The following is a 13,043-nucleotide window of genomic DNA, read 5'->3' as shown; positions in this document are numbered from 1 at the left end:
CTCTGCTCCCCCACCAAGAGCTGGGGGGCCCCGCCCCCCGGGGGGGGGGGGGGGGGGTTCCCAACCCCCCGGGGGGGGGGGGGGAGGGGAGGCAGGCCCCCAGATCTGCGCATAGGATAACAACAGGCTGGCCAGCGTCAGCATGGGGTTCTTCCTGGCTCTCAGTGTGGGCTGTCATCCTGCATCCTCTGGGGGCCTGTTCCCCAAGGGAAGAACTGGGGGAAGCAATCAGAGAGCTGGGGAATCGAACAGGGAGCTAGATGTCAATATCAGAGCAATCCTTCCCCCCTCTTCCCTGTCCCTCTCCTACTTTTTGTTTAGCTGCAGCAAGCCTGGTTTCGAAACTCAAAACATTTCAAAATTTTCCAAGTGTCCTTGTTTAGTTTCAAAGCTGTTTCAAAGCCTTTTGTTTCATATTGATTTCAGTTTTGAGCTCAAAACGCGTCAAACCAGCTTCAAAATGAAACACCCATTAACCAGCCCTAACATGCAGTTTAATTAAATGATGCAAATAGGGTCATGAGGTAGACTTGGTGGAAGTGAGTGGAAGGTCAGAAGGCTTCAGATGCAACAAATAGTCCAGGACCCAGGGTGGTATGACTAGCATAAGGTTCAGGTCTTGATCATAGAAAGTTAGGGTTGGAAGGGACCTCAGGAGGTCATTTAGTCTAACCTCATGGTCAGAGCAGGATCATCCCCAACTACATCACCCTAGCCAAAGATTTGTCTAGACAGGTTTTGAAAACCTTCAAGGATGGAGACTGTACCACCTGTCTGGGTAAAGTGATCCAGTGGTTTACTACCTTTCTAGTGAAAAGGGTCTTCCTAATATCTAACCTAAACTTCCCTTGCTGCAACCTGAGACTGTTGCTCCTTGTTCTGTCATCTGCCACCAGTTAAAACAATCTAGCTCCATCCTCTTTGGAAACCTCCCTTCAGGTAGTTGAAAGCTGCTATTTAGTGGTCTCTCAGTCTCCTCTTCTCTAGGCTAAATAAGCCCACAGAATAATCAAAGATACTACTGATCTCCTCTCCCTACACCTGCATCCAAAAATCTTGTGCTTTCTTAGCTACAGCATCACACTGACCACATCTTCAACTGAATTTGTTGCAGGACCTGCAGGTGCTGTCAAGAACCACTAAATTCATGGATAAGACTTATAAGCATCTTGTTTCTAAATGTATTTGTCCTTCCCAGTGGTACCTGACCTTTTTTGTCTCGCAGGCCAAACAGGCACTGCAAGGTATGTCTGCAGGCTGGATGGGAGATTCCTGATCTGTCTGTGGGCTGGATCTGGTTGGTATGTAGGGCTGGCTCAGCAGGGGCCTCACTGGCAATGTGGGTGGGGAGGAAATGGGGGATGTGCAGCCTTTATCCAGATACGCAGGGGACTGGTTCTGATCTGGATGCATTGCAGGTGAAGGGAGTAGCTCAGCCCTGATCTGGACGTTTGGGGGCAACAGGGAGCAGCCTGGACCAATTTGGCCACGTGTGGGAGGAGTGACAGGGAGGGAGGTAACTTGGCCCCAATCCCATTGTGTGTTGGGTGGGGAGGGGAAGGATGGGGAGCAGCCTGTCAATTCTGAATTGCTGGGGGTTTTTTTTCCAATTAGGGAGGACGCATTATATTTATTATAAGGACAGTATTGTAGGATATGGGAAAATGAAATGCATGGCCACAATTTTTATTTCTCTGTTTAAGATACAGAATTTTAGGGAGTTCCCCCATAAAAAGAGTCTATCCACATGGTCCTGCTGTACCTGCACTAAAAAGTGAAAGAATGCGCGAAAGCCACCATTAAAATGAGTCTGGACATATGCCAGTATGCACATCCATGGCAGAGGTACCTGGTATACTAAGCAGTGGTTATATTACATTTTTTGGCATGTGGTAAAGAACAGTGGGAGCAAGGGGGCAGACTGTTTTTACAGCAATTCTCCCAGCACCATCAGAAGCCCAATAAATTTGTCCTGAGAGAAAATAATTCATTAAGTCTTACTTCAGAATGCTTTTGTCCAATTCCTTTTGGTTTCCCAAGAGCAACTGCAACATGGTGGTGATCATCTAACCGGGTTTCCTAATTGAGAGAGAGATGGACAGACAGACAGAGAATAATTGTACAGTTTCAGTGTATTCCATTTCTCCTTAGGTACACACTTAAGTTTAGTATTCGCAGATGATTTTTTAAAGAAAGACTCCTAATTTGCCCAAGAAAAAAATCAATATCCTTTGAAATACAGCAAATTACTACTGTAAAATAATATGAATTATAAAGCCAAACTGCCACTCAAGTATACTGACTATAAGGTCACTCTTTGTATTAATTTGAAAAATGCATTTTTTATTCTTGTCATCTAAACATGGCAATACAATTTTTGCTCAAACTTGCTAAAGTAGAGATCAAGCACAGACAACTCAATCCAGAAAAGTGAAAGTTTTATAAAGTCCTCAGTGAGTGAAAACAGACTAATACTAGAGACTTTTGCACACTACAACTGTTCTTAACATACGGCTACTACAATGATTCTGTTGAGACAGTAATGCTAAAGCGAACATTAAGGGTTCTGTTAGGGGTGCACTGATAAAAAATTTTTGGGTCAATATTGATGACTGATTATTAACGAGCCATATTGGTTAATACCAATCTGATTCCCAATATGCAGCCCGGCAGCTTATAGAGTAGTGTCCAGCTGGTAAATCTGTTGGGAGAAAAGTGGTTGGGGAGGGGAGCAAACTGAGGCACCTGCACTGAAGGAGGGAGTAGGGCTGGGGTAGGGGCAGGTGCTGCTCAGCCAGGGTGAGAAGGGGTGCTGGTCGGAGCCGTGACCTGCTTATCCAGGGGGGCATGGGAAAGGGCTCCCGTCACTGCATGCATCATTGGGGGAGGCATTAGGAGGCGTGTGCCCCCTGGATTTGTGTGTGGGGCGAGGGTCAGCTGATGTTGCACACTTGGGGTCAGGGATGGCACCGGGCTCTTCCCAGTCCAGCAGGGCTGGGCCGGGGCTGTGCTTGGAGTGGGTGGTGGCACTGGGAGGAGGGGTTATGGGAGAGCGTGTGGCCCTGGAGTGATAAAAGTGTAGCAAAATCACTTCAGCTGTAATCCTGCTTCATTCAGGGTCAAAATTCAGACTATTTAGCTTGCTTGTATTGCCACAGGCTCATGCAGATGTAACATACACAGGCTAACTGCTGATACAGGTTCTCAAGCTGCAGCTCATTCTCCTCCCTTTTAAAGCAACTAAAATGTAAATTTTCCATACCCTGCAACTACAGGGCTTCCTGACATAACATCAAATCAATTTAAGCATAAAAATAAAAATTAAAAAAAAAAAATTTTTAAGTGTAAATCCAGATTAAAAAAAATATAATTTGGAGTGAAACAAATATTGTTTATTCAAGTTGTTTGAATAGAACAGTAGTGATAATGCAACCTGGAAAAAGGTGCTTTCTTCCTAATAACTGATATCTAGGAATTGTGTCACTGCTTTGTCCTGACTTAAAGATCAAGGACCACTTAACTGGGACTTAGGCAGGAATTAAACATGCAATTCCTAAGGAGCAATTCAAATTTACCCAGTGCCAGCATGCCTAAATCCACCATGACATTCCAGTTAGGTCTGCAAGGGTAATGCCTCCCAGCACTGTTCTTCCATTTTACATTAGACATTCATTGGTTTAAAAAACAGAAATCAGTTTGGTAAACAGATTAGAATGCAGCATTGCAGTCTCTCAAGAGAGTGCCCTCAATCCAAAGCTCTGTCTTCCTTGATTTCTTTTTGGCCCCAAGATCCTTGCATTCTTGCCTGACCAGGGACCCAGACTTAAACAGGAATGAAGGGACAATACCTTTATCTAGCTTATTTTGTGCCCTGGTAGTTAGGGCATTTTCTGTTTCCACTGGGAAATGGAAGATCTGGGTCCAAATCTGTTTGGGAGGGAGAGGAAATCTAGAACTTGAGCCTGCCTTGTCTGGGGTACAGAGTACCATCATTCATTCTGATTTACCTACTTTCAAAAACTAAGTATGTGGTGATCTTAGAAGTATGTACAAGTTTTGTGAATTGCAAGTAAGTCAGGACATATAATGGATACCTAGAAGCCTTAGCATTTCCCATTGACTACCTCTAAGTGATGCCAGTGGAGTCTCTTCAAGTATGCATATACCATTTCCCCATTCTCTATACTGCATACCCATTCTCTACATAATATATCTAAACACACTTGAAGCCTCTCCAGTGATGGGTATGCTAAATGCCTAACTAGGTAATTCTGTATTTTGCTCCTCAAGCAGAGACTCAACAGTTACGCCATGCCCCATATTTAGATATATACTAATACTATTTGAATACTGTCTTAAGTTGCTTACTACCTTTTCACAAAATGTTAAAACTTCAAAAGCTGGCTAGAATGTAAGACACTAAACTTCAAAAACCAAAACCTACTAAATTAGTAAACACTGTATTTTATGTGAGAGGGAAATGTAGGCGTATTTGAAATTTGCCCCCTGGAAAGAAGCCTTGCATTTTGATAAATTTTGCCTGCTCTTAAGCAATACACCACATTTTCCTGTTTTCTTCTCCTTCTCAGATACAAACCAGAAAACAAGTCCAGCACAAGGCCTTCTATTACAGATGGATCGGGTTTGTCATTTGCACACACCTCACACAATACTGTTACTTTCTTTGAAAGGAGGAATGGCCATCTATGAGGATCAGTTGTTTGAAGAACTGCTGCTAAACAATTTATAAGGCTCCATAAGGTGGCAATCCTTCATGTTTGTCTAGACTGTTAAATGACTGTCTAGATTTTATCACCTCATTTCTTCTCTTTCACATTTTACATGTCCTAAGGGCAAAAGACTGATGAGATTAGAATACATGGCAAAATGCATTTACTTGTACCCTCAAGTCCATATCTGTAAATCCTAAATCCACCATACTATTTTTTTAAAATAAATGTGCCGAAACTCTTTTAATCTTGCTCACTGAACATATGCAAGCTTACTGCATCTTGTTTGTATAAATCGGGTGTTAGTGACGTTTAATGCCATTCATATGATCTATAACGTACCTGATTTTCTTATTTGCTATTATTTTGTTACTTCACTTAATAGAAACACAAAACCAACTTATAAGATGAATTCTGTCACTAAGGGAGGCAAACAGCTAAAGAAAAAAAAGAACAAGGACAGCAGTAGAGAAGTTCCTCTGTAGAGAAACACCAAATCAAGCTTCTTCTTTGCAAACCAGTAGATGCACTGTGGAGTTCCATTTGTTCTTCCTTTACCACCTTTAAGCAGATGCAAAGTAGTCACTTAACTGCTTTGAGCTATGGTGCTTTCTAGGATTTGAAATGCCCCTTTTTGAGGCCAGGAACCTGTCAAATCTAACTCTAAAGCCTTACCCTGAAAAACACATAAAATATCACCTTCTTCCTCAACAGAATTACTTGAAAAACATATTAATTCGTATTTGTTGACCTTAGCAACAAAAGTTTGGACTGATACACTGGTTGGCATTACAGAAATATCAGTAAGACTGTTCCATATTTACTAGTACGCCAACAATGGAATTATTCATAAAATTTCAGTTACACAGGGAGTGTTTTACTGAAAACAACTGGGTTGATCAGTTACCTTGAAGATCCTCTCTTAAAAGTAACATGGCTGTAGAGATGTCACAAATGTCCCTGACAGACATTAACTTAAGACACGATTAACCAGTTAAACATGTCTTAAGAACTGTTCTGGCCACATTTTCAATTAGTGAATAGCATGATAAAATGAGGACTATGCTACAAAGTTATATAAAATGTGTAATAACTTTCTGGTTGGTTTCTATCATGCCTTTATTTGAATGTGTGGCCAGTGCCCAACCACTGGAGCACACAGAGGCTGTGTGCTCCAGAGGCTGGAAGGGCCCTCAGCTGACAGGCTCCCAGGTGGGGGGGGTGGGGGCATGCACCCTGCACTCCCACAACTGAGACCCCAGTCAGATGATTAGGAGGGAGGGTACCATGTGCTCAGGTAGCTGGGAGAGATGCTGAGATGACCAGAGTTCCAAGCTGGGGGAGCACACCTTGTAGGTGTGCATCAGATCCTGCAGCTAATCTCATTGCATTTTTAATGTTTGTTAGCGGCCAAAGCTGAATATCTGCTCATATAAAAGTCAAAACCACATATAGCTGGCTTGTTCAGCAATTAGAAGACTGCCTAATACATAGCTGGATAATTAATCCTTCTAGCTAGTAGCACTGTTAGTGCTGTGCCATCTGCAGCTTGAAAATGACCAGGTCTTGTCAATTTCAAGCCTGCTATTAAAGGCAAGGCCTTGTAAGTAACAGTGTAAGGAAAGGCAATGAAATGCCAATATCTGATTAACAGCTAATCACAGGCATTCAGTAATAAAGTAGCAAGTCTAAATGAGGTGTAAGAACAATCTATTCTGCTAAAAATGAACAAGCCTGTTTACACCGCCTCAAGCAATGCCTTTAACATTAGAAATCAATTGAGTTTGCAAAACTCCTAGTTCCATTTGCATAATTTAAATGGCTGCTCCCTTTGGCACAGGTTTAAAATGAGGCTTAAAGTTTCACCTCTGGAGCCGCACTAAGATTAAATTAACCACAGTGCTACTATGCCCAACTCTATACAAGCATTTCATAATTGCTAGCACTAGATTCTGCCACTTTTACTTCCATCAAGCTGTTTTTATCCCATACTTATTAAAAACATATGCTGTTAGACTCTTTAAATCAGATCTATAATTACTGATTAACTGAGTTTACATGTTAAGAAGCACAGAGTGAACATTTCAAATCAATTAAAAGCAAGCTCATATAGTCTACAAAAAAGAAAATTAACGGCCTTCTTAAGTTCATATAGAAGGCCATTAATAAACTGCATGTATATACAAAGGCATGATAATTTTCTAAAATTATTCATGACTTCTGTTCTCAACTATTTTAACTAATATTTGCAATTGTATATTTGCAACAAAGAGAAAGAGAAAAACATTGATGATCTGAATTAAATCCTAACGTTTTATTTCCATATTTATAAGGTTCTTCAGTGTAAAACAAAGCTCAGAATCAGAGTTCAGAATCAGAATCACACACATATACTCACTTCGTCTGAAGAAGAGAAGGAGACTTGATAAGAGTTTTCAAATACCTGAACAGTGATTACAAAGAGGAGAGTACAAGACTATTCTCTGTGGCCAAAGGATACAAGACAAAGAACAATGGTCATAAATTGTAGCAAAGAAAATTTAGGTTGTATATTATGAAAAGTTTTCTAGCTCTGAGAGTAGTTAAGCATTGGAACAGGCTACCCAGAGAAGTTATAGAATCTCCATCTTTGGAAGTTTTAAAACAAGTTATATGAATACTTGGCTAGGATGTTTTACTGAAGGGACTGTCCTACTTTGATTGGGGTCTGAATTATATGACCATGTGAGGTCCCTTCCAGCCCTACTTTTGTATGATTCTATCCCAGTGGTGTTCAACTTTTCAGCCCTCTGGGCCAGATGTCTGCAACAAGGCCAGTCCATGGGCCAGATCCCTTATGGGGTCAGTGACTGGGGTCAAGCCCCATGAACCCTTATACGTCCCTGTGCAACTGTGGCTGGGTCCAGCTCCACACTGCTTTGACTGAGCCCTGGGTGCTGAGATTGAACCCCACGAACACAAGATACATGCACCTGATCTAACATGCAGGGCCATACTATCCAACCCACCAGGCTCACCCTGGTTATGGAAATTTATCAGCAGAGGAGTGACAATTAACACTGTCATTGCTATCCCACTGCCAAATCTGTGGACCCATGGGGAGCTCAGCAAGCCAGGATATGGCCCACTGACTATGGATAGGGTTGAGCACTTCTATCCTATACTGTAAAACAAGGATGTTAAACATGTGGCCCACCAGCCAAATTCAGCATTTGAAGTTGTACTGTCTAACCTGCTGGGCTTCCAGAGATGCTGAGAATTTGGGGTGGGCAAGTGGAGGCAGAGCCTACCAATGAAATCCAGAGCAAGGAATCCCACTGGGGATGTGTTGGCAGCAAGAAGCAAGCAACAGCTAGGTTAACTCCCCTGGATCCAGCCAAGAGGTTGGAATGAGTTTTACTTGCTGCTGTGAATGAGTAAGTGAAGCAGAAGGGCCACAAAATATTTAGCACAGAGCTCTGCAAAATCGTCTATGAACTGCTCTTCAGCACAATTAAAAATGAATCAGCAAATATATCCAAAATGTGGTTTGGGAATAATCACTGACAAATTTAGTAATTTTCTTGTCCAATAAACTCTTTTCAAAGACGTAGATGGAAGCAGGGTTGAGCATTTGTGGAGTGCTGAAACTTATTTACCACCAGAAAGAAAACACAAGAACTGTTTTAGAATCACAAAAAGTTTGGAAAATCTAGTTCTAGCACAAGCAGTCCAATTTAATTAAGAGGGACAATTAAGTAATTAGGATTATTCAATTTAAGGAATAGCACAATCAAGCTTTTATCTTTGTAAACAAATGCTATTTAAATACATTCTCACTTCAATCTTATTTTTCTTCACTTATTTGTTAAGGAGGTTGCTGTTTCTATTATGTAAAATATTTCCTCTGTATTTTACCACAAACCAAGTGCTCAATACAAAAAAAAAATAATTTATTTAGTAATAGTGTATTTTTTCCCTATATTTTCCCATCTGTTCAGACAGATGGGTAGCCCCCCCTCCGTACACAGAACAGAGAATTCTTATCCCTAACTAGGCACTCTAACTCCTCCCACCTTTTCCATCTGAGGTCCAGAGAGAACTTTTTTGGTCAATTAACCAGAATTTAAAGAAGAATATGTTAGAAAAAATAAGCAACACAAAATGGGAATCTACCTTGGAAAAACAGGTCCAAGAAAAATATTACTAGGTAAGAAATTCTCTCTCAAACTCTGTTCACAGCACAGTTGGCGGGTGTTTGCAAAGCAATCTCTAAAGAACAGCAGGAAACAAATGCCTAAAAATAAGTAGATCGATTGTGACTGAAGTTATTTGAGCTACTTCCTTTTACCCCAACCGAAAAAAGCCTCAAACAAAACAAAATTCTGGACATTCTGTTTACACATTTTATCCGATTATCTCATACAAATTATGTAAATAGTCCCAAAAGCAGAGATCAGAAAAAGGGAGCCTCTTGCTTCATCATTTTCTAACCCTATGGAGTCTTGCACTCCTGATTCCTTAGTGGTCAAGCTTCAGCAGATGGGGTGGAAGAAATCTCTGGCAGGCAGACTGGAGGTTAGAGAGCTTTCCTGGAAAGGGAGCTGGGTGAGTTTAATCTCCTTCAAGGTAGAAGTTCTCATTTCCAGGGCAAATGATCTGGACAATACATTATTGAGCAACATGCTCAGAGTATGGTACCAGATTGTTCCTCAAGGGATGCAAACAGTGATGAATAGTTTCTGAATTCCTCAAAACAGGCTTAGGCAGGATTCAAATATAAAATACATCTCTCATTCAAAATATTATTGAGCTATATACTGTGTTTTCTCATGGTATGGAGAACTATGTTCTCACTACTGCTAAAATGCACTAGCATTTCTGTTCTTGCCAGTGCTAGAATGCACAATACTGCAACAGAATTTTGCAAGTGTAAAGAGGCAGGACTATGCTAAACTGTGCATTTGAGAAAAGATACATGAGTTCTGTCTAAAAAGCAAGTACAGCAACTAAATCCCTCTTTGAATCCCGGCCCTGATAATCGCAACTGCTAATATTTTGCTCCACATCATCTGGGTGCAGAGATTAAAAAGATTATTACAGTTCACTAATACATGCTTCATCTGATGCCAAGTTAAGCCAGTGGTTCTCAGCCTTTTAAGACTCAAGTCATCTCTCCTCAGAATCACAGCAATCTCATTAGAATCTTGGAAAATGGCAGCCCTTCGCTTTCACTTATTCTTGATTACAGAAAAACAGCAATTTTTTTGTTGGAAAGAACTCAAAGAATATATCAGAATATTTTTGACAGTATGATTCCTATGTGAAATCTCTGGTTTATATTGTGAATCATATGGAGGCATTTGCACACTTAACTAGTCATAAAACTACTCAATCACTTGGAGCACAAGGTGGGAGAAGAGGGAGCAAATGAGAGGCTGACCTGTGACAAAGGCTCAGTACAGGTGCAAGTCTGGGGCCAGTCAAAGAAGCGACAGGGTTTTGATGCCATCTTTTAAGCAGCCATAAGCATGCTGCTGCAGCACGCTGTAGCCAGAGGAAGATTATGCCATGGTTTCAGGGCATCTGCCAATCTGCTGGGAATGGCAGGACTGCCAGGGCCCCTCAGCCAGTCAGAAGTGTGAGGGAAAGGGGAGGCCTGCCGTGATAAGCCCGCAAAAATGGCCGGTTCGGCAATCAACCTGCGAAATCGCCTGTCTGCCGCCTTGATTTGGGTAGGTCCCAACCAGTAATGGTGAAATATTTTGAGTATAAATTTATTAGTACAGTGAAGAGAGTAAGTTAGATTCTGGTAAAAAATACAACCCCCCCCTCCCCACCCCCCAAAGTTAGAGAACTTATTTTAAAACAATAAAATTAAAAAAAATTAATACAATATTTTAGGATGTATAACTATCAATGTTAGGTAAATGTAAATTTGAATGATATTCAAGACTGAACGTTCTTCTTTTCTTTGGGCTTTATCTTCAAACCCTAGGATCAGTTAAACATTAAAAATCAGGAACAACACACACACAGCACTATAAAAGAAAAAAAATCAGTTTCTAAAATGCAGTTATATTAAGTATGCTGCTGGTTTTGGTTTTTCCCTCAGCACAGAGTTGCTCTTGCAGCCCCACAATGACTTACTGGGGGAAGAGAAAATGGTCAGGAGTGGAACTGGTCACGAATGAGGAGCCGGGCAGGGATTGCCTGGAGAGTGCATTCTGACCTCTGCATGACGGAGAAGAAAAAAGCCTTCACTCCTCCCCTTGTTAACTGATGACAATATGCCAGGATGTAGGCTAAGAGGTGACATGCTCTCCTCAGCCTTGTGGGGCCCAATCCTGTGTGCTCCTGTGCAGAGCTCTTCAAGCTGCAAGAGCACATACCTGGCTTTCACACCTTAGACTTGCACCAGGGAATATCAGGGCATCTTCGTAAGCTGGGTTTCCCCACTTACAAAGATACGCCCCTGTACATCCAGCTTTCCCCACTTACAGAAATAAACCCCAAGATTCCTTGGAGAATCTCTGTGACAGGCAGGTGCTCCTAGAATATGGGGGGGGAGCAATTCTGCAGGGGAATTCCTGGGTTGTGCAGGGCTGGGCCTTTGTCCAAGGAGGCTGGAGAGTATGGGCAGCTCCGGGTTGCCTGGGCTGTCCTGCCAAAATAAACAGATGTTCCATGCTAAATAGCCACACAAATTAATACCTTTATTGCATCCGCAAATTTTGGGCATATGTGGAGCAACAAGGGGCATGGATCATAGAATCACAGAAAACTAAGGCTGGAAGGGACCTGATGAGGTCATCTAGTCCAACCCCTACTCAAAGCAGGGCCATCCCAAACTAGATCACCCCACCCAAAGCTTTGTCTTGCCGGGTCTTAAAAACCTCCAAGGACAGAGATTCTACAAACTCTCTGGGAAGCCTGTTCCAGTGTTTTGCTACCCTCCTGGTGAGAAAGTGTTTCTTAATATCTAAAATTCCCTTGCTACAACTTGAGACCATTTCTCCTTGTTCTGTTATCTGCTACCTCTGAGAACAGAGTAGCTCAGTATTCACCCACCAGTCAATCTCGATCTTGATTGACTGGTTGATTGTGAAGCCTCTGACAGTCGATCTCAGTCTGTCAGAGGCTCCACAATCAAAAGCAGCAGGGCTGAGCCACATCCCCTACCGCCTAGGCTGGGCTGGGTTAGGGGGGTCAGAGCCCAGGTGGCTTGTTCAGAAGGCGGGGGACAGGGTGAGGGCCAGTAGATACTGGGGTGCCCTTTACTTACAAAAAGTGATCTTCACCATAAAAAGGTTGGAGACCACTGGTGTAGCTCCTTCCTCTGTGGCACCACCCTTTTAGGTAGCTGAAGGCTGCTATTAAATCCTCCAGTCTTTCATTCTCCGGACTAAAGAAGCCCAGTTCCCTCAGCCTCTCCTTGGACGTCATGTCCTCAGTCCTCTATTTTTGTTGCCTTCCATTGGACTCTCTCCAACTTGCCCACATCCCTTCTGTAGTGGGGGGCCCAAACTGGACACAGTACTCCAGATGTGGCCTTACCAGTTCCGAATAGAGAGAAATAAGAACTTCCTACAGTGTGCTAGCAACAGTCCTACTAATTCAGCTTAGTATGCCTTTAGCCTTCTTCGCAGCAAGGGCACACTTTTGGCTCTTATTCAGCTTTTTGTCCACTGTAACCCTCAGGTCAGTTCTGCAGAGCTGCTGCCCAGCCAGTCAGCCCCCAGCCTGTACTGGTGCATGGGACTGTTCCATCCTAAGTGCAGGACTTCACACTTCTCCTTACTGAACTTCATTAGATTTCTTTTGGTCCAATCCTCCAATTTCCCTAGGCCACTCTGAATCCAAGCCATACTTTCCAGCATATATGTTATTCTGCCCAGCTTAGTGGCATCTGCAAACTTGCTGAGGGTGCACTCCATCCCATCTTCCAGGTAGCTGATGAAGATATTAAACAAAACCAGCCCCAGGACCAAGCCCTGGGGCACTCCACTTGATACTGGCTGCCAACTAGACATCAAGCCATTGTGATTGCTACCCTCTGAGTCTGACAATCCAACCAGTTTTCTATCCACCTTACCGTCCATTTATCCAACTTGTACATTTTTAGTGTGCTTCCAAGAATGTTGTGGGAGACTGTCTCAAATGCCTTGCTAAATCAAGGGATATTGTGTCTACTGCTGTTCCCACATCCATAGAGCCAGTCATCTAATCATAGATGTCAATCAGGTTGGTCAGGCATTTGCCCTTGGTGAAGCCACGCTGATTGTCCCTGAATACCTTCTCCTCCAAGTGCTTAGAAATTGATTCTTTGAGGAC

At 42.5% G+C, this 13,043-nt stretch overlaps 1 protein-coding gene across 2 annotated transcripts in view; it reads right to left on the bottom strand.

The window, feature by feature from the left end:
* AASDHPPT (aminoadipate-semialdehyde dehydrogenase-phosphopantetheinyl transferase) overlaps nucleotides 1-13,043 on the bottom strand; it is an 82,738-nt gene that overhangs the window by 7,418 nt on the left and 62,277 nt on the right. Inside the window, exon 5 of one of the 2 annotated variants that reach the window (XM_019524645.1) lies at nucleotides 2,002-2,079. The exons of the other annotated variant lie outside the window; for it this stretch is intronic. Within the exon in view, the coding sequence (XP_019380190.1) occupies nucleotides 2,002-2,079 (78 nt within the window). The remainder of the gene's footprint in view (nucleotides 1-2,001; nucleotides 2,080-13,043) is intronic. 2 annotated transcript variants of the gene reach the window in all.

This window comes from Gavialis gangeticus, unplaced genomic scaffold, assembly GCF_001723915.1.
Source record: "Gavialis gangeticus isolate Ggan-Ray unplaced genomic scaffold, GavGan_comp1, whole genome shotgun sequence".
In the NCBI taxonomy this organism is placed as follows: domain Eukaryota; kingdom Metazoa; phylum Chordata; order Crocodylia; family Gavialidae; genus Gavialis; species Gavialis gangeticus.
This window is presented reverse-complemented; position numbering and strand designations above follow the sequence as displayed.